The 23,551-nt window shown below is 46.5% G+C and overlaps 1 protein-coding gene across 2 annotated transcripts in view; it reads left to right on the top strand.

Annotated features, from left to right (window-relative positions):
* Nucleotides 1–23,551, top strand: part of RASSF1 (Ras association domain family member 1) — a 541,383-nt gene that overhangs the window by 468,388 nt on the left and 49,444 nt on the right. Inside the window, exon 1 of one of the 2 annotated variants that reach the window (XM_069644110.1) lies at nucleotides 1,025–1,703. The exons of the other annotated variant lie outside the window; for it this stretch is intronic. Coding sequence (XP_069500211.1) covers nucleotides 1,548–1,703 — 156 coding nt within the window. The 5' untranslated portion in view covers nucleotides 1,025–1,547. Of the gene's footprint in view, nucleotides 1–1,024; nucleotides 1,704–23,551 lie in introns of those variants that run through there. 2 annotated transcript variants of the gene reach the window in all.

Consider the following 23,551-nt stretch of genomic DNA (forward strand, 5'->3'; position numbering starts at 1 on the left):
ATTATGGGATTGTGTCAGGGTCAGGGGCTTCTGGCAGGAGGTTTGCATTATCTGTTTAAGGGTCCTGAATTGCAGCATTGATTTGGATTTTAAGATGATGGTTTTGGGCAGTGGTGTCTTGCTTGAGGATCTTTCTATATCTGAGAAAAAATTATTTCTGCTCAGGGGAGCTTCAATATCCAAGAAAATGATTTTGAGGGGGTGGAAATCCCAGATCCCACCTACATCGAATGATTGGATTGATGAGATGTCTTCTTTGGTGGCCATTGAAAAAGGAATAAACAGGAGGATGGGGAAACTACGCCTACATGCTAAAGTCTGGGATGTGTTCTTAAATATGTATTAGCGTAAGAGGGTGAATTTAAAATTAATTTAATATATATATTTTTTCTTCTTCCTCTTTCCTTCTTCGAATGCTGTTTATACTGGTGTTCATTGTATGTAAATATGTTGTAATTGTTCTCTGATTGATGTATTCCCGTTTTGTTAAAATGTAAATAAAGAATTCATGCATTAAAGTCGATCACAGGGTCGAACCACAGTCGTCAGGTTTGTAGGCTGGACACCCACTGCACTGTATAACCTGATGAAAAATAACAAAACTAAAAGGTGAAATGTCCTATTTCGGTACTGAAAGTCCCAGGGAAAACATTTGTATTGGTTCTTGGAGTTTAAAACATGTACACCTTTTAACGTTTTCAAAAACACTATTAGAAGAAAATATCCTCTCTTGGTTTTGTGTGTATTTTGATTTTCTGAAAGGCAAATGCCATTCGTCCTATGCAATTTGGGTGGTTATGCAAAGCCAATTTAATAAAATGTGCATATTTCACCTCGATATGCTAATTTCTGGTGAAGTCACATCCCATTGCATTTGTTCAGGAGTCCCCCCACTTTTTAGGACTTGACCCCTGGTCGGGAACGAAACGAGAACTGAAAATGAAAAGCAGCCACTTGGTACAACAGCCGCCACGTAAGGGTTAATTCCTGCCCATGCCTTAGGCTGCAGCCGGCTGGTTAAGAAATGAATCACTGCTTGGGCGGGGGCAGCCGTTTTTGGGACAGGAAGAGGGCGGGAAGTACCCTGAGGATGAAGTCATCCGGGCCCCGCGCCGCCTCTTCCTTCCTTTCCTCTTCTTGGCCAATGAGGCGCGCGCCGGCCGGCTGTGTACCTTTCAACGGCCCAACCGCAAGGGTGTGGGAGGAGGGACGCACATCCACTGCTCCGAGGCCTTCATTCTGCAGCTGCGTCACAGGCAGTGCCAGTGAGGAGGGGGCAGAAGACAGGCATTCTAGAAGGCACTGGTACTACCACACAGTGTGCGACATCAAAGAGACACTGAGGGCGGGGTGAGGTGAGGCAGAGTGGGCACGATCACGCTTCCATACCTCAGAGGTAGCGTGAGGGGTGGGGAGCAACCGAGGGGCAGCGTACCTTGAAGGTTCGGTTTTGCCTACGCCGCTGCCGGCCGGGCACCTGGCCTTATTTGGCGCGTTTAGACTCCAGGCACTTTCAGGCAGTCGCGCTAGCGATCTCCGGGGCTGGTATGGGGGAGTGCGAAGCAGCCACGACGCCGTCCTTCGAGATGACTTGGAGCAGCACTACAAGCAGCGGCTACTGCAGCCAGGAGGACTCGGACTCGGAGCTGGAGCAGTACTTCACCGCCAGGACCTCGTTCATCCGGAAGCCGCGCAAGGACAAGGTGAGACCTGAAAGTGAACACGCGCAGAAGTTGAGGGTCGCAAAACATGCAAGAAATGACAGTTAGGGGCTAGGATAATAATAAGGGGGTAATTGCACGCTACTTGCTGAGTCGCAAGGGTGGGTGGAATCAGATGTTTTGGGTGGGCTAGGGCCCATTGAAGTGTGTGGAAGGTTTGGGGGCATTTCGTGGGTTGGCCGAGTCCGGCCTCGGGGTGAGTTATGACTCTTTCCAAATGTGGTTGAGTTGTGAGGCATGGAGAGGTGATATTACATGGGTGTAATTTTAGGGGGGACAAGGGTGTTTGTCTTCAGATGTCATGCCACCTGGGGCCTTCTGAGAGGAGAGCATACATGTTTGGGAGAGGTTTTCCAACAAGTGAAAGAAAGGTCGTTGTGAGCCACGAAGAGGTGATAAGCGATTTGGGATGAGACAGAAGCAAATACAACTGGAAACGTGGACATCTGTGATAAAGGACCACATACAAAACACATGGGTTTGGGGGGCTGCGAGAGCAGGGCACAAATGGAATGCAACGGGTGAAAGAAGAACGCAAAGCTAAGAGGAGGCGATAAGGGCACAAACGTAATGGGAGGCAATGGGTGAGATGGGCATAATGGTAAGGGGAGGCAACGGGCGAAAGAAGGGCCCAACGGAAATGGGCGAGCGTGAGTGAAGGCCACCAAGTTAAGTTGAGTGTGTGAAGGGCACAACAGTAGTTGAAGGGTGCAAATGTAAGGGGAGGACACGTGGTAGGGGGGGTGCAAAGGCAAGGGTGCGTGTGAGAGGAGGACACAAAGGTAAGAGGAGTGCGTGAGGGAAGAATGCCAAGGTAAATTGGGGAGGGGGCGTGCGTTTGAGGACGCAAAGGTAAATGGAGGGTGTGTGAGAGAGGACTGTAAGGTATTGGGGGAACGCATGAGAGAAAAGCGCAAAATGAGCGGATGGCACGTGAGATGAGGGCGCGCAAAGGTATGGGGAGGTTACATGTATTAGAAGAGTGCCAAGGTACGGGGTGGGGGTTTATGGAGGGTCACAAAGGTTAGGGGTTCTTTCATACTAATTGTTTGTTTTGCTAGTTTTCTTCCGAGACAGTTTGTTGGAGTTACTTTGAAGAGAAGTGTCTTAACAGAAGATGGACCTAGTGGACATGATGCTATACTTTATTTTAAGACTGTTCGATAGTTAGGAGGGTCGGGAAGTCCGGCTTCATATAGATGATGATGCACAAGGCGTACCAAGCAACTCGCTTGCGAATTGGCCTTAGTGCTGCAACACATAGACGTTTTTCCTGCGTACCATGACAAACTTTCTACCTTTTTAGGAAACGAATAAAACCATCGTTATTTTATTGTTTCTGGTTAGATTATTCTGTACGTTCTTTCAGGCTAGCCTTTGCCTTTTTTCGTCTTCTTTCTTCCCATGGGGTGGATTTTGCCCGTAATCTTGTATTTTTAACCGTTTGTACAGTGCACACGCCACAAGTAAAATTAATCCTGTTAATATAGTACTGTTAATATAGTACAAGTAGAACAAGATATGGACGGATCCTCTAAAAAGCAGTGTGCCTTTTTTAGGCATACATTTTTGTTTTTTGTTCCGATGCACGAGTTCCTCGAGGATGGGGCTATGATTCGTGTTTGGGGAAAGGTTGGTACCAAGTGCAGAGCAAAGTGGCCATGAACTTGAATTTTTGTAAATGGGCCACATTGCGGTACCGCTTGGAAGCAGTGTAGTGGGAAATGCTATTCAAAATAGATGCCTAGTTAACTAATACTTTGGTAACTTGAGGGATAGCCCCAAAATCGGACAGGACAATAGGGCATATACAAATATTTAGAACAGGGGGTGGTCCTGACCTCAAACATTTAAGCTACAGTTATTTACTATAGACACAATTTTCATACATCTCCAAATCCAGTACTGCTCACTTAACAGATTATGCATTTTGGGAGGAAAAACATACAAATCCAAATTCTGAAAGGGCTGGAAAACCAGTTTCTTTACCTTTATTACTTAAGGTTACAACATAGCGTCCCCACTGTCTCATGAGTTCTCAAAGGAATAGTAGACAAAATCATTTACAACTTAATCATCAATATACTCTGTTTTTTATGCAACAAAGATTAGAGTATTTGAATAGGGGGAGAGAAATAAATGCAAATTTTTGTATTTTATAAGCGTACCAGATTTGAGCTGGACTTTAAGCATTCGTTATACATTTTTCAAAAAGAACACATTGTAGAAAAGAGGTGTAGTTTGTTGACTTCACAATACTACTTTTTTCAGGAAAAGAAACTCAATTCTATTACCTATATATTTAAACAAAATATTGATTCATATTTGTTATCAGCGTTTTGTACCAAACCAACATTTGCTTAAGAGAACCTGAAAATAAGGTCTACACCTAAAAATAGGAACTGCTGGGAGGCTAAACAAAATATTGATTCATATTTGTCATCAGCGTTTTGTACCAAACCAACATTTGCTTAAAAGAACCTGAAAATAAGGTCTACTAAGAGGCAACCCTTTTGTGGCCAGTATTTTGTACAAAACGTTTTTTTGCTTCGTGACACCTAAAAATAGGAACTGCTGGGAGGCGACGTCCACACTGGAGGTGGTAGAGTTAATGTCTGTCGTAGGTCTTAATGTTGGACCGTGTGACGTAGGACGTTTCGGCTGTATAGAGATAGCAGCCTTCTTCTATGGCCCAGATTAGCAGGTCTTCCTTGCGTTAGAAGGGGTGGGGAGCTCTGGAGTGGGCTCCCGGGGGCGATGTTGGAGACCCAAAGGTTTGGTGTGAGGATGGGTTATCTTCTTAATAGTGCTCCAGGATTGTGGGGTGCTGGGGGGGTTGGGGGGGGTTAACTAATACAGCCAGCCTAACAGTACAGTAAAAAGGACGTGTGAGGCAATTGTAGTATGCAGGTGAGGAAATGCATTTCAATCAGTGCACATATATTTCGCTAATCTCTGACTAATACACACATTGCACAATTCAGTACCATAGAAATGGCTTCAAGATTTCGTCACTCTGCGCTGTTTTCTGTGGTTAGTGAGCAGACTTTCAGCAGGCTGTGCTGCCTAGTTTCCGGGGATGTGTGATTAAGTCTTATAGGCGTCCACCTCATGCATTCAACCACCACACCCACGAGATGTAACGCCCTGGGCCCCGCATCTCAAGGAGTTAGCGTGACAGTTTCGTTATGGTAAATGCTTAAGTGCAGAGGCGGAGCCAGCCTCAACATTTTAGGGGGGCTGGTTGACCGTTTTGAAAAGTGTTAGTGAGACGGGACATTAAAACTATTGCGCTCCAGATTACCCCATCACCCCAGCCCAGGAAGCTGAGTAGATATTCCGCTTTCGTTTGGCCCATTAGATCCATCTTTCACCCCAACCCTCCAGAGGCGTAGCCACGATTGTGTAACAAGTGGGGCCTGGAGCTAATGTAGTAGGATCCACACTAAGAAGATCCCACAGAAGCAAGGGCAAATGCACAGGAGTGACAGAGTAGTGAGTGAGGGCAAACCAATTGGGGGGGGGCAGTGGGGGTGTCCCCCTTGAGAAATGTTTTTAAATAATAGATTAAAATAGTGCATTTTTCAGTACAGTTTGTGATAAAATAGGTAAAAAGCCACACAGTTTACAATCGGTTTTGTAGGGTAAGAAGTCCATTAGATACCAAGCCACCACAATGCACAGGAACATTTTCAAACACGTTTTCATAATGCCTTTGCCCACTCTGAGAGGATTCTGCAAGTGTTAAAAAAAAAAGCATGTTCATATCGGTTGTGCCCACACATGTCCATTATGCCACATAGCAAAATACTCATGTTTACTTTGTCCATAATCTCAAACAAGTGTGCCTAGTGCTTTGTCCATAATGCCAGTAATGATACTATAACAAAACATGTTAATGCCAGCATCCCCATGTAAGAACATTCTCATTTTGGCTTTGACTTAATGCCAGTGAAAAAAAGCCATGCCACAGTAAGAAAATGTATCCTTGCTGGCTACACAAATCCCCCACTCTCCATATAAGAACTCGTGTTGTATTTCCTACCTAACGGCAGTAAAGAATGTCATGCCACAGTAAAAAACATTGCCTTGCAAGCTGCACGAATGCCCCCACCCCAACGTAAAAGTACTTGTTGCCTTTGGCCCTGATATGATATGGCATTTGTAACGCGCCTTATGCACAAGTATTTCAAGGCACGACGAGGCAAGGAAGGGGGAACAGAGGGAGGACAGACGCCGATCTTAATAGGCCGAAGGATATTGAGATCGGGAGGGGGAAGGGGGAAAAGGGAGGGGCAGTACTGTACATGGGATTAAAACAATGGGATTAAAACAATAACAAGAAGTGCGGGCCAGCAGGTGCAAGGGTAAGTACAGCCAGCAGGTGTCTAAAAGTGCAGGCATGGGGACTGTAGGGTTACAGATGCAGACCCAAGTGCAAAGGTTGCCGGGGGGGGCATGGCAAGTGTGCAACTGGGCGGGTAGGGACCTGGCCCCCGAAATCAGAGGGTAGCCAGGTGACCAGTGCAGTATCAGACAGGACATCAGCAGGAGAGAGGAAGAGAGAAGGCAGAAGGAAAGAGGAAGGTCTTGAGGTGCTTCCTGAACCGGAGATGATTCTCCTCGAGTTTCAGAGAGGCAGGGCGGCCCCAGCCGAAGAAAGATCCAACACCAACTCGTTGCTTGGAGAAGCGACTGATCCGGAGGGAAGTGGAGGAGCAAAGAGCTCGAGTAGGAAGGTATTTACGAAGAGGGAGTTGGAGGTATTGAGGACCCAGGCCTTGTGGACAATGCAGAGGGTCTTCAACTTAATCCTTGCAGCTACGGGGAGCCAATGTAGAGATTTCAGTGGTGGAGAGATATGATCCCTGGACTTGAGGCTAAGGACAAGTCTCGCAATCCTGTTCTGAATGAGTTGCAGAGGGCGGAGGGTATAAGCAGGCAGATTTAGAAAGAGGTTGTTGCAGTAGTCCAGCCTAGAGAGAACCGTAGCTATAGACACAGTGAGCTTCTGGGGGAAGGAGAGGAAAGGAAGAATGCCTCTGAGGAGGTGCAGTTGGTAGTTTGACTTCTTTGAGACGTCAGAGATGAGAGGAGGAGAGGGGGAGTTGAAAATGACCCAGAGGTTCTTAGCCTCACAGGTGGGAGCAGGAAGAGGGCCAAGGGAGGCCAGCCAGAGAATGACAGGAAACGAGGATGCAGGTGTGCCGATGAGAATCTCCATCTTACTGGCATTGAGGCAGAGATCATTGGCGACACACCACTCCTGGATAGCAGTCACATATGAGAGAAGAAGAGGTGGTAGAGGGGAGCCTGAAAACGAGCGGAGTGTCATCCGCATTGCACTGAAAGTTGGAGCAGAGAGCGGCAATGCGGTGGGCGAGAGGTGCCAGGTATTGGGTGAACAGCCAGGGAGAGAGGTTAGAACCCTGGGGAACACCACAGGTAGAGAGTGATATGGAGGAAAGGAAGGACCCAAGTTGGACCTGGGAGGGTCGATCAGAGAGTAATGAGGTCGGCCAGGCCAGGGCCTAATCTTTGATACCCAGGTCATCACGGAGATGATTGAGAAGGATGGCATGGTTGACCATGTCAAAGGCAGGAAAGAGATTGAGTAAGATGAGGACAGAGGGGAATAATAACACCTTGCTGGTTAGCCGGTAGGATAGCTCACCGGGCTGAGCGCATGCTGTTGTATCGGAGTGTGATTCGTGGGTTAAAATCCCGGCAAAGCCAACTCAGCCTTTCATACTTCAAAAGTGACCTCCCTGATCTCTACCCTCTACGGACCTTGTACTATTATGCTGCGTGTGCACTTTGTTACCTCTCTTACTCTGTACTGTGTTTTAACCTCACCAAGTTGTACCAGCGCTATGATGCTTACGGGTTTGGGTGCTGTCAATAAATGTAATAAATAAAACTTTGGAGTCCTAATGGACAACGCGCTAACATTAGAACCACAAGTAAACGCAATAATCAAGAAATACTAACTGTTCCTGTGCTTCTCATAAAACATTGACACTCATTCCAAGAATTGACTATTCAAACGGCCACTACCTCGGAATGTTGAAACACCTGCTGAAGAAACTTCAGCATATCCAAAACGCAGCAGCCAGACTCCTTACCATCACAAAAGGACCACATCACCCCAGCGCTAGAAATGCTACACTGGCTGCCAATCAATGAATCCCGTTCAAAATTATGTGCATAACGCAGAGGGCAATCCACGGCCAAGGAGCAGAATTCCTACAAAAGAAAATAACCATCTATCAACCGACAAGAACGCACATCAAGCAACAACATCCGCCTGGAACCAAAACAATACAAAAGAAAGAAATGTGGATCCTCATTCTCCCACCGTGCAGCAAAAACGTAGAACACCCATCTCAAAGAAATATGAAATGCAAAGGACCACCTAAAATTCAGGCAACTGCTCAAAACCTGCCTCTTCACCTCAGAATCAGATGGAATTACCTAAAAGAAACCAATGGAAATAGAACGTGCCACAAACTCACGTGGCAAGTAGCTGGGGAGGGAGGAGGCCCAGGGTTCATCCTCTCCCAAGCCAAACCCCTACGCTAGGCAAAGCCCAAGGGACAGGGAATGTAGCTGGAGATGGAAGGAGCATTGATCACTAGCACCCGACGGGACAGGGAGTGCTTAGGACTTGGAGGGATGGGGTTACATGCTAGGAGCTCAGGAAGGCGATGGCAGGCAGAGTCAACTGACATCCAAAAAACAACCCACAGTGATAACAACCTGGGGAGGCCCTCACTACCTTACCGATCACTAGGCAGACACATGCCACGGCCTCTCGCGCAGAACCAGACAATTGAACCACCAAGGAACGCTCCAGCAGACAGCTAGGGCAGAGACGCCTAACACAGATGTCTGAAACAAAGAGGTAACCCCACTAACCCACCTGCTTAAAACCTAAACTCTGTGCTTACACTGCTTTGCATCCTAAACACAAACACAACCACTTTCTTGCACAGCAAACCGCATGCACTTCACTACACTGCAACAACAAAACAAACCACACAGCACATGGGAGCCTACCAATCTGTAAACCGCACCCATGGTCAGTGAACAGTGTTAAAACCTAACTGAAGCTGCCAACAGGACATCACAAATCCTGCTCTACCTTTATCCCAATACTCTACTAACCATCCCATCCCCTACCCTCTTTTTCAGATCCGCCAGAGCGGCAGGGGACAAATGTCCTTTAACATGTAAGAATATTGTCTTTGGCCTTAAAGGGATAGTGCTCTCATATCTTTTATTGGCTAAAACGATGGCCCATAATCAAAAATATATATTAAAAAAAGTAGTTTTAAACAGTTACTTTGTGAAGTTTTTGAGCAAATGAGGCTCAAACTAACATTTCAAGCACTAGGAGGCATCCATTTTGTGAAATGGATGAGCCTCCTATGCTTGTGTTAATTTCTGCCCTTGCGGCACTAATGAAGCAAAAGCCAGCCAGCTGTAATACACAAGCGCTACCAGCAGGTGGCTTTTGCTTCATTATTGCCGGAAAGCAGAGATTAACACAACCTGCTGCTGGTAAGTGCTTTAAATTTAATTCTTTTTTGAAAGCGCTGCAAAATAAATGCTGCGGATTTCTTTCTAGCTTAGAAAGAAAACCGCAGCATTTATAACGTTGTATTTGTTTGCTGTGGCTTCAGCTTGGAGTCTCCTGGGCTCCCCCGACACAGCGGAGCCCAGGAGACTCAAAGCGAAAGCCGCTGCAGTGAGAAATACACAGTTGTTGTATTTGTGATTGCCGTGGTTCCAACCACAGCAATCGCAAATACAACGTTGTATTTATAATTGCTGCGAATTTGCTTTTTGCCTTTCATTTTACATTTTTTCTGTGCTTCCGTGGGCTTGGGGAACCCCGAAAACGTTAAAGTGAAAGTAAAGGCAGCCTCCCGAGCTCATGTACAGCTCTGCTCTGGCTGCAGTAAGCAAAAGCTCCCAGTAAGGGGCTTTTGCTGCTTGTTTAGTGCTGCAAGGGCAGAGCTTAACATGAGCTGAGGAGGCTGCCTGAAATGGCAAAATGGATGCTCCCATGTAAATGCTCTGAGCCTCGTTTGCTCAAAAGTTTACATGGGAACTTTCATTAAAATTATGTTTATTGCATGTTTTTCATTGTTGCCCATCTGTTGGGACAATATTTTTGAGCACAGTAGTCATCAGTAAAATTAAAAGCCAAGTCAAAATGGGAAACCTGCCCTCCCCATGTAAGAACACTCGTGTTGGCTTTGCCCTTAATGTGAGTACAACATTCCTTGCCACAGAAAGACCCATTCCAACTGTAGTATTCCCCACTATCACATAAAAGCACTTGCTTTCTTTTGCCCAAAAAAACGGCAGTAAAACACCATGCTATTGTCAAAACATTGTCATGCTCTGCTTGCATACACACAGAAATATATACACATTCACCCACACAGCTGATCTGTCATTCACAGGTGCACCTATAACATTTAGACTGTGTTCATTCACACATGCATGTACTCCATTCACACTGCATTCATTCATTGGTGTGCACTTGCAGACCTAGCATAAAAACGTACATCCACTGAACACACTCCCTCGCATGCATGCGTACATTCATACAAATACTTTTTTTTTTTTTTTTTTTAGTAAATGGTAATTATTGAAAACATGAACCTTGTAAAAGCTGAGCCAGCTTTTAGCTTCAACATGGGTGTGTGTGGGGTGGGAGGTTGATTGGGACTACTGATAACCCCATAGCAGGCTTTTGTCCTCTGCCTCTACCTTCACTTCAATGCCTGTTTTCTCACCTCAGAGAGCTGTGTATTTGCTTAAGTAAATGCACTGCTCTCCGAGGTGAGAAATGTGACAGGTTCTAGCAGTCAGAGCCCGGGCTGGGCTTCACAGCAGTGATGCCTGCTGTCTGACGGTGGTGGGGGCTTTAGTCCATGCCCAGTGCCGCCCCTACTTAAGTGCTCATTTTTTAATTCACAAAAGCGATGAGCTTTGTAGGATATTGAGGTTTGGTAAAACAAAATATGTGAGTACCCACAATTTGAGAATTGGGGGAGGAGGGGGTAGCAGGAAGTAATTTGGCATGTCTGTCAGGATACTGATATGGGCAAATGAGTGCTGGTAGACACACGAAGTTGGGAGGGAGGAGGCGAGAGCTATTTGTTAAAGAAGGGTCCCTTGCTGCATAGCATGAAACAAAACTGCTCCTCCATCAGGCTCAACCAGGCTGAAACCTTTTTTGGGTTGCTTGTGGCTCTGTCGTTTGGTTTGGACTGCTTGCATTGGTAGCAGGAACAAAACTGGAATATTACGGAAGCCACACCCCGCCCCCTCCTAATCCTGCAAGGATGCAGATTGGCTCTAGAGCTTTGATGTTGCTTACGTGCTGTTTCTAGCTCATTCGCTACAATTTGCATGGTGCCATGGCTCTTTGGGGATCTGAAAGAGGTGGGGGGGTTACGGGGGAAAATGCAAAAAATGTCCTCAGTACTTCTGATCTGCATGCATCAACAGCTATGTGCGGGTTTGGGTTTTACAGAGAGCATCGAGGCATTTGGGTCTAGAAGGAATCCTCAAGTGCACTTGGTGCTAGAATGCATAGGCCGGGAGTAGGTATAAGTTGTTTGTAGAGGTGCAACAGTCTGATGTTTGTATGCTATGATTATTAAATTGCAGTGTGGAAAATGGCTTAGTTGGTACGTTTTGTTATTGTTGGGAGAAATAAACGGAGAGCATCCATCTGGAATGGTTGTTGTAGGGGTCACATTTGAGTACGACCATTGGGAGGACATTTCAGAAGGCACCCTAGGTGAGGCCTAGTCTCTTTGGTGAGACTACTGTGATTGGTCCTGAAACAGAGCGGGGATATAGTATGAAGACATGGGATCTGGTATACTCGTAGTATGCACACTTGGGGCCCCATTCATGCACACTTTTCTCTCGAGTCCTGCGCGCCAAGAGCAAACTTGCACGCAAAAACCTCACGTTGCGTATTAAAGGAATTCCATGCGCATTATACCCCTATGTACAAGTCACGGCCGGAACACCCCCGACACGCCCAGAGACCTAAACAGCCAGAAAGTGCCACATTTGCGCGCACTCTAGATGCAAATCCATGCTCCCTGAAATCTGTGCCTGGGTGCCCCACAAGCAGGCCAGAACCGCGGGGACTCTGCACAGGATCCCCTGTGACTGTCACCGGCACCCCAACATGTACATCATTAATAACTTTCGAAAACCTGCGTGTGAACCCTGTAAACCACTCTTGACACCCCAAAGTATGATCAGCACCCCGTCTGCTTGCATGCAAAACCTCAATCCGACATGCCTACATGGCGTAGAGTTTGAGGGCTATGCGCAGGTTTTTCGCAGGGAGGGGAGATGCGCGGTCCAATCCATGAATTTGCTTTAAGTTGCGTTGTTATGGGCTTGCGAGGGACTGCCGTTCGTCCCTTGGCGCGCCCACTTTTGAGCAAGTTCTTCCCCATTTTCCATGTTCCGCCCTCTGTTCGGGCCTTGCCCACGACCTGCATGGAGTCTTGCGCAAAGACTTGACGGCTCGCACAGGCGTGCCTAGCCTGCGCGAACTCCACCCAAGTACCACTCATTCGATTCCATGAATCGATGCGCGTGAAATCGCGCACAAATCCATGTTCAGGTCCCCTTTTTGCCCACGCAGTTTATTCCATGAATTGGGCCCTTAGTGACCTAAGGACACCAAATCATTGAGGGCAGAGTCCTGTCCGGCTCCTTCGCGATAACTTAAGAGCTAATTATAACTGGGTACTGGAGAGTAAAATCCCAAGGCACGAATTACATTGGGACCCCTGGTAGCAAAATAGCAATATGGCCTCAGGATAAGTGTGAGAGGAAGAGAGGAAAGCACTACTGCAGCTTGAAACTCCAAGCAGCAAGTAGAGCATCTCTCCAGGATTGTTTTAGAGGGAACTCTGTGGATCTGTGCAAGATTAAGCTTCGTGTTACGCTGGAGTTAAACGGGTTTAGTTTGGAGATCCACTGCCTCTCCAGTCTGTGTAGCTGAGTCATGTGAAACCCCTGTTTGTCGGCTGATAGGATCCCCAAAGGTTTTGGGAGCTTCTGTCTGATACGTTGCTGTGAGTGTTGCTCTCTTTTCCCCAGGCAGATGAATCTTATCTGATGGTTCTAGCTGTTCGTTCAGTGGCGCAACGCCATTGAGCTAATCAGGCTCCAGGCCCCTCCTCCCTTTCCCTGAAACTGTGGGTTTCCACAGTTTTTGGTACCAGAGAGTGGAGGGAAGCCTTTCCTGAAACCTGCCGCTTTCAAGGCTTTCCTCCCCTCTGTGCTTAACAAAAAGCAAGTGCGCACATCAGCCACCTTCCCTCGATGTGAAAGAACACATAACGTTGTTATGTTGGCTCGCATCCTTGGGGAGGGGAGCTGCTGATACGTGCATGTTAAGCAGGTGAGGGAAGCCTTTCCCAAAACGGGTGGCGTTTTAAGTTTTACTGTGTAAGTGCAAAAAATGTATTTAAAGCTGCTAGTTTCAAAGACTTTCCTCGCCTTTATGCCAAACAAAAGCGCACATCACCCCCCCACCCCCACCGATGCAAGCCAACCTATAACAACGTATGTGCTCTTTTACATCCGAGGGGAGGCAAGTTCTTTTTGTTAAGCAGAGAGGGAAGGGAAGCATTTTTGTATGTTAGCTCAGTATATATAATATATGAGGTGCATGAAAAATGGGGCGCTGAATGTGAGAGTGAATGGTATGTTTAAATGAGGGAGTGAATGTTGTGCAAATGTGTGTGAGCTTATGTGTAATGCTGGGCAGAGGAGCTGATTCAGTGGGGTGGGCCTGATAGGGAAGGTTGATGGCACACTGTACTACTGTCTGGTCGCCTGGTGGTAGCTTTTGCTGAAGGGTTGATTCCTGATCGGATACCTGGACTCTAAGCTAGTGGTATTTGAGTGGTAAGTGTCAGGGGAAGTTGGAGACATGTATGAGTGCAGTCTCGGTGGAGTTTTCTACGGACACTATATTGAGGCCATTATTCTCAAGGTACTTGGTGATCTTGTTGATGATCGACCAGTATGACTAACCTCTAAGAATAACTTTGGAATAATTGATCAGGATAAATACTGGGTGATAGTTTGATGGGACATTTGGGTTAGCACGGGGTTTCTTCAATAAGGAAGGTAACACAGTTGTAGACTGGAAGGAGACTGCAAGAGCGTGGTTAAAGCACAGATCAGGACAAGCCATTGAGACTAAATATTTGGCCATTTGCAGAGCAAAAGGGTTGATAAGAGCACAGGATGGATTGGCGCTGTGAAGGCAGGGTAGGGAAGAAGTAGTCGAGCTGGAAGACGGTAATGGACAGGATGAGGGTTGGGTGGGAGAGAGGACACTGCTAAATGCTTTTCCTCTAAAATGTGGCACTCACAAATGTCGTTTGCAGAAATTGAGTAGGTGTTGGATATTGGCTTGGAAGGTAAATTCAAGTTTGTGTGGGTGATTGCAAAGGAAGGATATTATGTTTGTGAATGAAGAGGGTTTGGCAGTCTGGTGCAGATGTTAGGGCACAAAGTGAGTTTTTGCAGGCTGGGAGTAGGCCGGGGCTCCATAATTTGCACCAGCATCATTGGTGCAATTTGTATTCAGGATCTGAATTTCATAGGGTGATCCAAGTCTGAGGACTGGGACAGGGAGGCGGGAATGTGCGAGCAGATAGTTTTGTGTCAAATAGTCATAAGTTCACACAACATGGTCAATGGAAAAAGCATGATTAGGGGAGAGAGACTGGAGAGAAGTCCTCTCATTGTTAGGGAGAACCTTCGAGACCCCAGCTCTTTTGCTGGACTTACGTGCACCTAGTGCGTGGGACCTTTTTTCTCACTCCCTGATTTTGTTTTCACTGTTTTTGGAGTCTTGACAAACTCCATAGGCATCTGCTTTTTGTATAGGGACACACAGCACCTTCAGTGCAGTGTCACTGGGAAATCCTTCAAATACCTTTCTTGGGCGAACTACCGTTCCCAAGAATAGTAAGACGAAATTAATCTTTCTTACCATTTCTCTTTATAGGTCCAGCACACACCATCTTATGTGGAGTGCTGGGTGGTTACTTAGTAGCCCCTTATCCTACTTTCTCATGTAACATTTTTCTGTTACCCTCACTACTTTAAATGGCTGGTGGCAGTGGTTTAATTTTTACTACCATTGTGCTTTCCTACTGCAGTCTGGACCCTCAGCTGCAGTACAGCACCCATGGGTATCCATTTAGTCAAAATGACCCGTCTTCTTTTTTCAACATTTTCTGTTTTTGAGGTCTTTCTTGGCTTTTACTCTGTGCGTTGAGACAAATTTGAGCCCTTTGTGTGTTTTACCTTTTCGGCAGCTTCAGCCTTTTAAGCCTACCCTAGCTCCAGTGTGTCTGGAAGGACAGGATGTGAGAGAGGGTCCCAAAACTCCCCTGTCCTTTGTCTGTAGGTGGGCCTGATCAAAGCCAGTCATGATAGGCCAGCAGGCTGTCCTAAGAGGACAGCCACCCTGCTGTGTGACAGCCTAGGCTGTGCATGAATGGGAAGTCTTGCTTAAAAGGCGAGGGTTTTGGGACTAGAGTGAGTCGACCACTGGAAGAAAAATCCGAAGCAGAAATCGTGAAGAGAAGCCCACTGCAACCTCCTGGACCTCGAAGTACTGGTGAAGCCCTGCTGCTCTGCTGACCTAATTTTTTGAATCGACAGAAGCTCAGGAAGGGACAACTTCTTCCCTTGGGTTAGTGGGACCAACTATCCCCGAGACAAACTCCACTTTGGCACAATCCCAGACTTACTGTTCCTCTCCATTGCTGCAGAAGTCCAATGCCAGGGGTCTAGTGTCCATACCGAGAGCAACGTCTGCTGTGGAACGAATCTGGCCAAAAGCTCCAGGAGCCTTCTAAGGATACTCGAAAAACAGGAAATCCCGATCCAGATTCCCCTCATCAGAGTCCAGGACAGAGGGAGCAAGGAAAGTTCAACGGAGATTTGTTCTGCATCAGTGCTGTTTGCAAAGCGGTAGCTGCCGACGACCATCCTGAGAACTACTGCAGGAGCCTTCCAGACATCCTCCCTCTTGTCCCCACGACTGAGGCTCAGGAACCAAGGTCTACATTAGCTGTAGCAAGACGTCATCCAGCTGGACCACTTTTATTCTAACCAGAGGTACTGTTTGGGCTTGGGGCTACTTACCTTCTTGCCTTGAGTCATGGTGTCTCATTTGAGATTTGCACTTGCTTAACTTTCTGAGTTGATTTCAACTCCCCTTTGCACAGGCCTTACAGCTTGTGTCTTCAGTGATTTTTCTGTGAACAATCTGACTTTGAAAGACTTTATCCACGAAGTGCATCAGAATTATAGACTTTATCCAAATACTCTGGCTGTCTTGTCTCCCTAAAGGCACTCAAAATCCGTTTGTATTTCTTGTCCCTTCATAGGTTGTAGCTTGTTGAATACTATTACTGCTGGGAAACGCTTGCATAGACTTCATTGGAGGTTCAGTTGTCCTCACCTTTTGAAGAAACTGTTCCAACCTTTTTATTTTCCTTAACCCTTCCTTCCCGCAACCCAGAGTCTACAAAGTATACTGGTGTGATATATAAATGCAAATATTATCCTTGTAATTGAAGTCACTTCAGGGTGTAGGAGAAATGTGAGAATATCCAATGACTCTTCACCAGCTTTGATTCTGTAAAGTATTTCCAAAGTTTACTTGAATTGTTACAAAGAATTGGCTTTTTAAAGAATGCTCATTTAAAACGGACTATAAATAACTATGTATAATTGAAACCTCTCGGGCTGGACTCCTCGGTTTTGGAAGAAGACGCCTGGTAGAACCGATTATTGTTGGGAGAAAACAACAAATGGACCAACACTGCAGCAAAACTACTCCGCATTGCCCTTACCAATCAACTTGCATACTGAACACTATCTGATGACTGCTAAGTACATGATATCTCTTCAGAGAAACTACAGCATCTAGATCTTACTTGTGATTACACACAAGTAAGAGGAGGAGGAGGAGGAATTAAAGTTAACAATGGAGTGATCAGAATGACAAGGTTCAGAAGAAGAGGGCAAAAGACAAGGTCAAGAGTTCCCATCCAAGTGGGTAGGCTGGTCGTGGATTGTGTAGAGGGTATGGTCAGATAGGAGGGAGTTCAAGGCAGGTGGCTGAGAGGACTTGAAGTAAATTTCCCCCAGCACGACATGGGAATATCTGTTGGGGCTGACCCGGGTAGAAGGTTCAGATCAGGGAAGGAGTTGAGGAGCAGGGGGGAGAGGGGGCAATAGTGCGAGAGAAGTAATAGAGAGGAGTTCCCTAGTGAAGTATTCAAAAGAGGAAGAGCTCATGTGAGACTGGGGTGGAGGCCAGTGTTGGCCTTATTGATAAGGAACACCACACCGCAACCCATCCTAACAGGTCAGGGAGAGTGGGAGAAGGTAGCGGAGACAGTGTGGAGAGCTTCTAGTGTAGCAGTCATAAGGGGAGATCCAGATTTCTGTGATGGCTGGAAGTGCAAATTGAGGGTGATAAAGTTGAAGTGTACATTGATGTAAGAAGACTTGTTGCAGAGGGATTGCGCATTCCAGATGCAAACCTGATTCCAATTGCTCTTCTGTGTTCTGGTTGTATTGAAAGCAGTACAGCCCATAGGACAGTTTAGAGATGATAAAATCCTCGCCAGTTATTCCATTCTGCTTGAAATTGACACATTGTTAGTTGGGTTATTTCTTTTAAATGTTCCACCCTTTGCGAGTTGCATCCCGCCACCTATTGATTACTCCTGTGGTCCTGATGTATTGGTGCCAGAATGTGGTGTACAGAAGGGCACTAGACCTGCCACCACCCTGGCAACAAAACTGAGGGTGGAAATTGTGTGGATGTTGGGGAGAATTCTCTGTTAAGGCTAATTTCCCAAACCTAGTGAGTCCCCCAGCAGCTTTGCTGGATTTGAGGGGTTTCTTTTTTTCTCCTGCTAAGAGTGAGACTCTTTTTCTCCCACTCTTGCACATGATTTGAGATATCCTTTGACTTTGTAATGTGTTTAATGGGCTATGGGGTCTTACTCCATAGGGTTTTCATGTGGTTTTTGTTAAGTGTTACACAGCACCCTCAGTGCAGTAACACAGGGGTGTCATAGTGACCCCCAAACATAGACTTCATACCCTGGGACTGACTACTGTCTCCCAGGGCATGTAAAGTCACCATTGACTTTACTAGTCTTAAATTGGGAACAGAACCAGTACAAACCATCATATTGTGGAAGTACTGGTAGGGGTAATTAGATTGCCCCTGGGTCTGTTTTTCGAGGGGGCACTGTGCAGTCCCCCCTCGTCGAGTTTCTGGCTGGTGGCAGTGGTTACCACCCAAAATATTCCTTAAGAATATTTACTATGGGATTTTCCCATTCATTTTAAACGCACCACTTTTTGGTGCAATGTTAAAGATACCGCCGGGTTATTTAATATTTATTCCCCGGTTGGGTCTTTTCGCCAGGACTTGGTTTTAAAATGGCGTTTGTGTTCGCCTCTGTAACTCCAACCCAAGTCGAGCCCTTTGTTCCACTTTTTGGCGGGCTTCTCCACAGAAGCCTCAAAGTGTTGCCACTCTGTCTGGGTCTACAGGATGTGTGGGAGGGGGCTTTAGGTACCCTGGACTGAGTTGCCTCAGCAACTCAAGTCGCACTCTTGTGTGATTGGCCCAGTGGTGAGCCACCCAGCTCACCACTTAGCATGTTTGAGTGACAGCTAGGACTGATGAATGGGGATTTTCTGCATAAAAGCAGGGCTTTGGGGACTGGAATTTCAGAAGTCGCCACAGGACCAAAGAATCCAATGAGGGAGAAGCTGAGCCGACCTGCAACGACTACACCACCGGTGGAGCCCTGATGTACCGCCTCACCACTTCTTCCAACGACAGAGGAGATCTTCATCCCGAGTCTTCTTCCTTTGACTCGTGGGGATAACCAGTTTGCCCGCCTTTTCGCCTTCCCGGATCATCTCGTGGCTGCCTTGCCTGTGCCAAGCACCCCGGCAACCGGAATACCACGTTTTACCACTACCGCAAAAAAAAAGGTAGTACCTCTTTAACCAGAGAACTCCGCGGCTGGTTTCTTCCCTGGCAGTGCAACAACCTTCAGCTTTCCTCCACGTCGAGACCATCTCTTCCTCTGGACGACGCGACTTGTACCCGCTGCCAGGAACAACTGCCCCCGCTGGAGGATTCCCTACTTTCAAGGTACTGTGTCCGCCTGGCCTCCCTCGCAACGGTCTGTGTGGGGTGTCTCTTAAATCCTCAACTTACCACTTGGGTTGACCCTAGGCTGGCTAACTGAACTTTTCTGAGCTGAACTAATTATTTTCTGAACTCCCTGCAAGACTTTTCAAGCCTCTTAAACTGTGATCTTGGGCGCATTGGTGCTCTGCTCTCTCTAAGAGGGAGCCTGGCCTCTGAACTTTTTGCTCGCAAGTAGACTTTGACCTTCCTGCCTTGCTGTGTGCTTCTAAAGTATTAGTGTTGTTCTAATTTCTGCCTTTTCCCTCCCTTTTTCTTAACTTATTGGAGTGCCATCTTTAGTTAAGCGCTCACCTCTGTCTGGAAATAAGTGGTGTTAACTAAGACTTGTCTAATAAGAAATAAGGGACGTATATATATTAATAGTGACTGTGTTTTTGAACTTGCTTACGATAATAGTGCTGGAGTGTTTCTAAGTGTCTTTAAATAAATAATTATATACTTGATACCAAAACTCTGGTCAGTGTTTGCTTGTGCTATTGTATTTTGGTACCTATCTTGTATACTCTACTGTCTAACTCTTATTGAGAGAAGTCTGGCTGCTCAGCCACAGCTACCAGGTAAATCTGGGTGGTACAGACAGCTACCAATTGGGTTTACTGCCAACACCTGTAGTCCTAAGCCTTTTGCAGTGGTCCCTAAGGGAACTGCACAGGTTTCTGCCTAACAGATGTGAGAAACGCAATGATACAATTGGGTACCAACCAAAATATGTTGCGCCCAAAATGCTGCTGTGGAACTAATGCCCCTTGTGGCAGTGAGGTTTTCTCATTGTTCTTGCCAGCTAGCACCTACACTAGTGTCAGTGAGGTCAGGCAGTCTAAGGATTTGACCACAAAAGTGATGGGTGGAAGGTTTAGAATGAATCTAAACCACTGGCAATTGCTCTGGGCAACCTTCCACACCACCGTTTTTTAGCCCGTCTGCGCCATTGCAAAAGGGGACCACAGCAGCTGCTGCCACCGGAGGTAGCAGCCCAGCCCGAGCTGCTAGGCCAGGTCCCCTCTGCACAGAAAACCAAGCAACCACAGACATGTTTCGGCCTTGTTGGACCTCCTCAGTGAGGTGCAGCCTGGTTCCCTGTGGCGCAGCGAGCAAGGGACACACGTCTGGGCATACCCTCTCGCAAGGAGAAACAAACTGACGACAAAAGTGATGGGTGGAAGGTTTCGAATGAATCTAAACCACTGGCAATTGCTCTGGGCAACCTTCTACACTGAGGAGGTCCAACAAGGCCGAAACATGTCTGGGGTTGCTTGGTTTTCTGTGCAGAGGGGACCTGGCCTAGCAGTTCGGGCTGGGCTGCTACCTTTGGTGGCGGCAGCTGCTGACTGATTTGCTCATGGCTGGTCCCCTTTTGCAATGGCGCAGACGGGCTAAAAAACGGTGGTGTGGAAGGTTGCCCAGAGCAATTGCCAGTGGTTTAGATTCATTCGAAACCTTCCACCCATCACCATTTTGGTCAGTCTAAGGATTTGGCCAGTTATTTCTCACTTTCTTCTTTAACCACATGCTATTGGGCCTTGACCGCCTCTCCCGCACCCCCAGAAAAACAGAATTTCTTTCCATAGATTACCTCCTCTCCACTAACATGCCAGATACTCTGCCCCCACACCTCGCTGCTCCTGGATATAAACTCCCCAGCAGCACCCTCACTAGCTGAGATTTATTACACACTGGGGTTAGTGATCTTATGAGAATGATTAATAGCTAAGAGAAGCAGAAAAAAGGACTGTTCAGGCATTATAAAAAAATGTTTTGCTGTAGAATGTGGAAGCTGGTGAGTGGTTGCGCGTTGGGGGAGGGGGAGCTGGTAGCTTTGCTTCTTGATGACGCCATTAGTGGAACAGCTGCACATAAATAGTAACAGAGGAAATTGAGAATCGGTTCACTCCGGATGTGGCGGTGCTGAGGCACCATTGCTACCTTATGATTCAGGTTGGGAGCAGACGCTTGCGTTTTTTGAGCTTTGCAGTATATCCTTGTAATTTAGTGATCCTTTACGGTAATGGGTGAGGTCAGGGCAGATGCCCAAAAAAAAGAGCTGAATGAGGGGTCGTAACAGTGGAAACAGAATGAGGTGCATTGCATGATCTGCAAGACAACTTGTAATAGTGAAAACCGCGCTGTATATTTTTAATGAATAGTACTGGCATATTGTTAAGACATTTTGAACTAAAAACGATTCTCCTGCCCATGAACCATTTCTTTGCTCACCTCGCTTCCCCACCAAGTACTTTTTTCTTTCACTTCTACCGTTTTAGTTCGGGCTATTCTGTGTCGCTTTCGACACCTATAAACTGAAACTATTGCATGAGATTACAGATGGGGAGAAATGGCATATAAGGGGCACACAGCTTGTAGGCATGTGCTTATTTGCCCACCCATTGACTGCCCATGGCCATGCTAATCCCTATGGCAATTTCCACCCAGTTCATTCGCCTGCCCACCCAAAACACCGCCTCATGGGAACTCTTTGATCTCACTTTAACCAAGCCTTACCATCAAACATTGCACTCGTCAGTGTTTTTTCAAAGGAGACGGAGAGTTAATGACTTCATTGGAGCTGTAAACCCAAGCATTGGCAAAGCTTACCGTTTTGGCTTGTGTATTAGGCATTTGCCAGGCACTGCTATTAGATGCCCAAGTACCTGTACCATTTTGAACCTGCTATCGTCAGCGGCTAGTTAATACCACTACGGCTGTGCCTAGCAAGTGCCTTTTCAAGCCTATGTAAAAGTCCTTTGCATTGCCAACGCTTGATTCTTTTGAGGGGACATAGTGTTCACTGGACACGTTGGTATGCGTTTTTGAATGGCAGAACACCACCCACAAACCACAGAATTGAGGTTGCAGAAAGGGTAAGCTCTAGTTAGAGCCACCCCTGTTAAGTCATGAAATTAGCACCAGTTTGAAGAATAGAGTAGTAGACGGAGGCTGCTAAGAACGGTATTTTATGCAGGAACGGAATAGGGCGAGGGGATTTTCATTGGCAAGAAAGGCCCCATTTTTTAATATGAACTTGTTGACGTTCTGTGCCTCTTTTGCACAGGTATTCTGTTGTCCTTGGAGTACAAAACGCATTTAGGACTTTTCCAGCAAAACGGCAGATATATTCTTAACGTATTTAAACATTTTGTAATCAAAATACTGTTTGATACTTGCAACAAAATAGGACACCGGTTCAACCAAGGTTTAAGTAACTATGGTTCACCATAGGTAGGTGCTTTATAGGAATGGTACACTCGAGTCTCCAGGTAAGATTCTTGGGTAGAAGTGTACTCTCTCCACTTTTGGAAATTGGGTCTTAAGCTACTTATGATTTTGCACATATTCGTTTTCATCCTTGGTATACACAGTACACGTTTCTAAGCTACTAGCCAGGTATCGAGCCACTTGTCTCCCTCAGTTCTCCACATGCGCGCACAGGGCACAATGTCATACTTCCCAAGAGTTTATCGTCTCTCGTGCAGAAGTTGAGGCGTTGGTTTTGTGTCCAGCAATTCCCACACGTGCATATTTCTTATTTGAGCTCCTCTGTATGGGGAGCCCCGCTGATAGTGCAGGTGGTGGCAAGAGCCAGGCACCTACCTGCCTATCGTTATTTATTGCCCCTTTATTTTTTTACACCAATGCCGCAATTATTCGCATGGAATGCAGGACTAACTGTGATTGGACTAGAAGCTTTTTGATGCTTGCCAGATATCGAGACCTATTGTAAGTATAATTCTATGGCGGGTCAAAGGCCAGGTGATGCTTCCTGACAATCCCACACGGATGTATCCTTGTTTTGTGCAATCTTGCCTCCTCTGCCCATTGCAGTGTGTCTGGCATAAAGATGCAGTTCATCATTCAATGTGTGTACACCTGTTGGAGAAAGCATATTCACTCATGACATACCTCAAACGATTGAGCTTACTGGTGCCAGCCTGAACTCCACTGTGAATCTTATCGGTTGAGAATAGCTGTAACACCAAGTGATCCTCCATCAGCCTTTAGGCGTATACCTTAGCAGCCAATCGCCTCTTGGTAGTTTGTCCATTAACCGCTCTGATCTAGACGTTGGTTTTAAGTGTTTGAATTTAATGTGTCGCGCCTTTTACTTTAAGGGCTGGTGATGTATGGCAGGACTCTGGTGCAGTGGAAGAGCATTATATAGCGTCACAGTAAAGAAATGGCGTAGGGTGATCTAAATTGTGACTGCGATCGATCAACAATGCTGTGCTCGGTCCCAGGACATTAAAGGCATGGTCTAGTAAAAAATGTTCTCCAGCATGGGGTCTGGCATGGATTCACATGCTCATGAATATTCCCCGTCGTCAGGCTGGGAATCCTCGGTAAAGAAAAAACCAGTATCAGTTTCGTTTCTGATCTGTCTTTCGTAGTAATAACCAATCACTGGTCTCTGCGTCATACTGACCACAGCCAATGACTGCCCTCTACCTAAGCACCGCCTCTGGCAGCCATCTTCAGATTTTTACTGCACGTTCATGTG

This window comes from Ambystoma mexicanum, chromosome 2p, assembly GCF_040938575.1.
Source record: "Ambystoma mexicanum isolate Mex_15411 chromosome 2p, UKY_AmexF1_1, whole genome shotgun sequence".
In the NCBI taxonomy this organism is placed as follows: Eukaryota; Metazoa; Chordata; class Amphibia; order Caudata; family Ambystomatidae; genus Ambystoma; species Ambystoma mexicanum.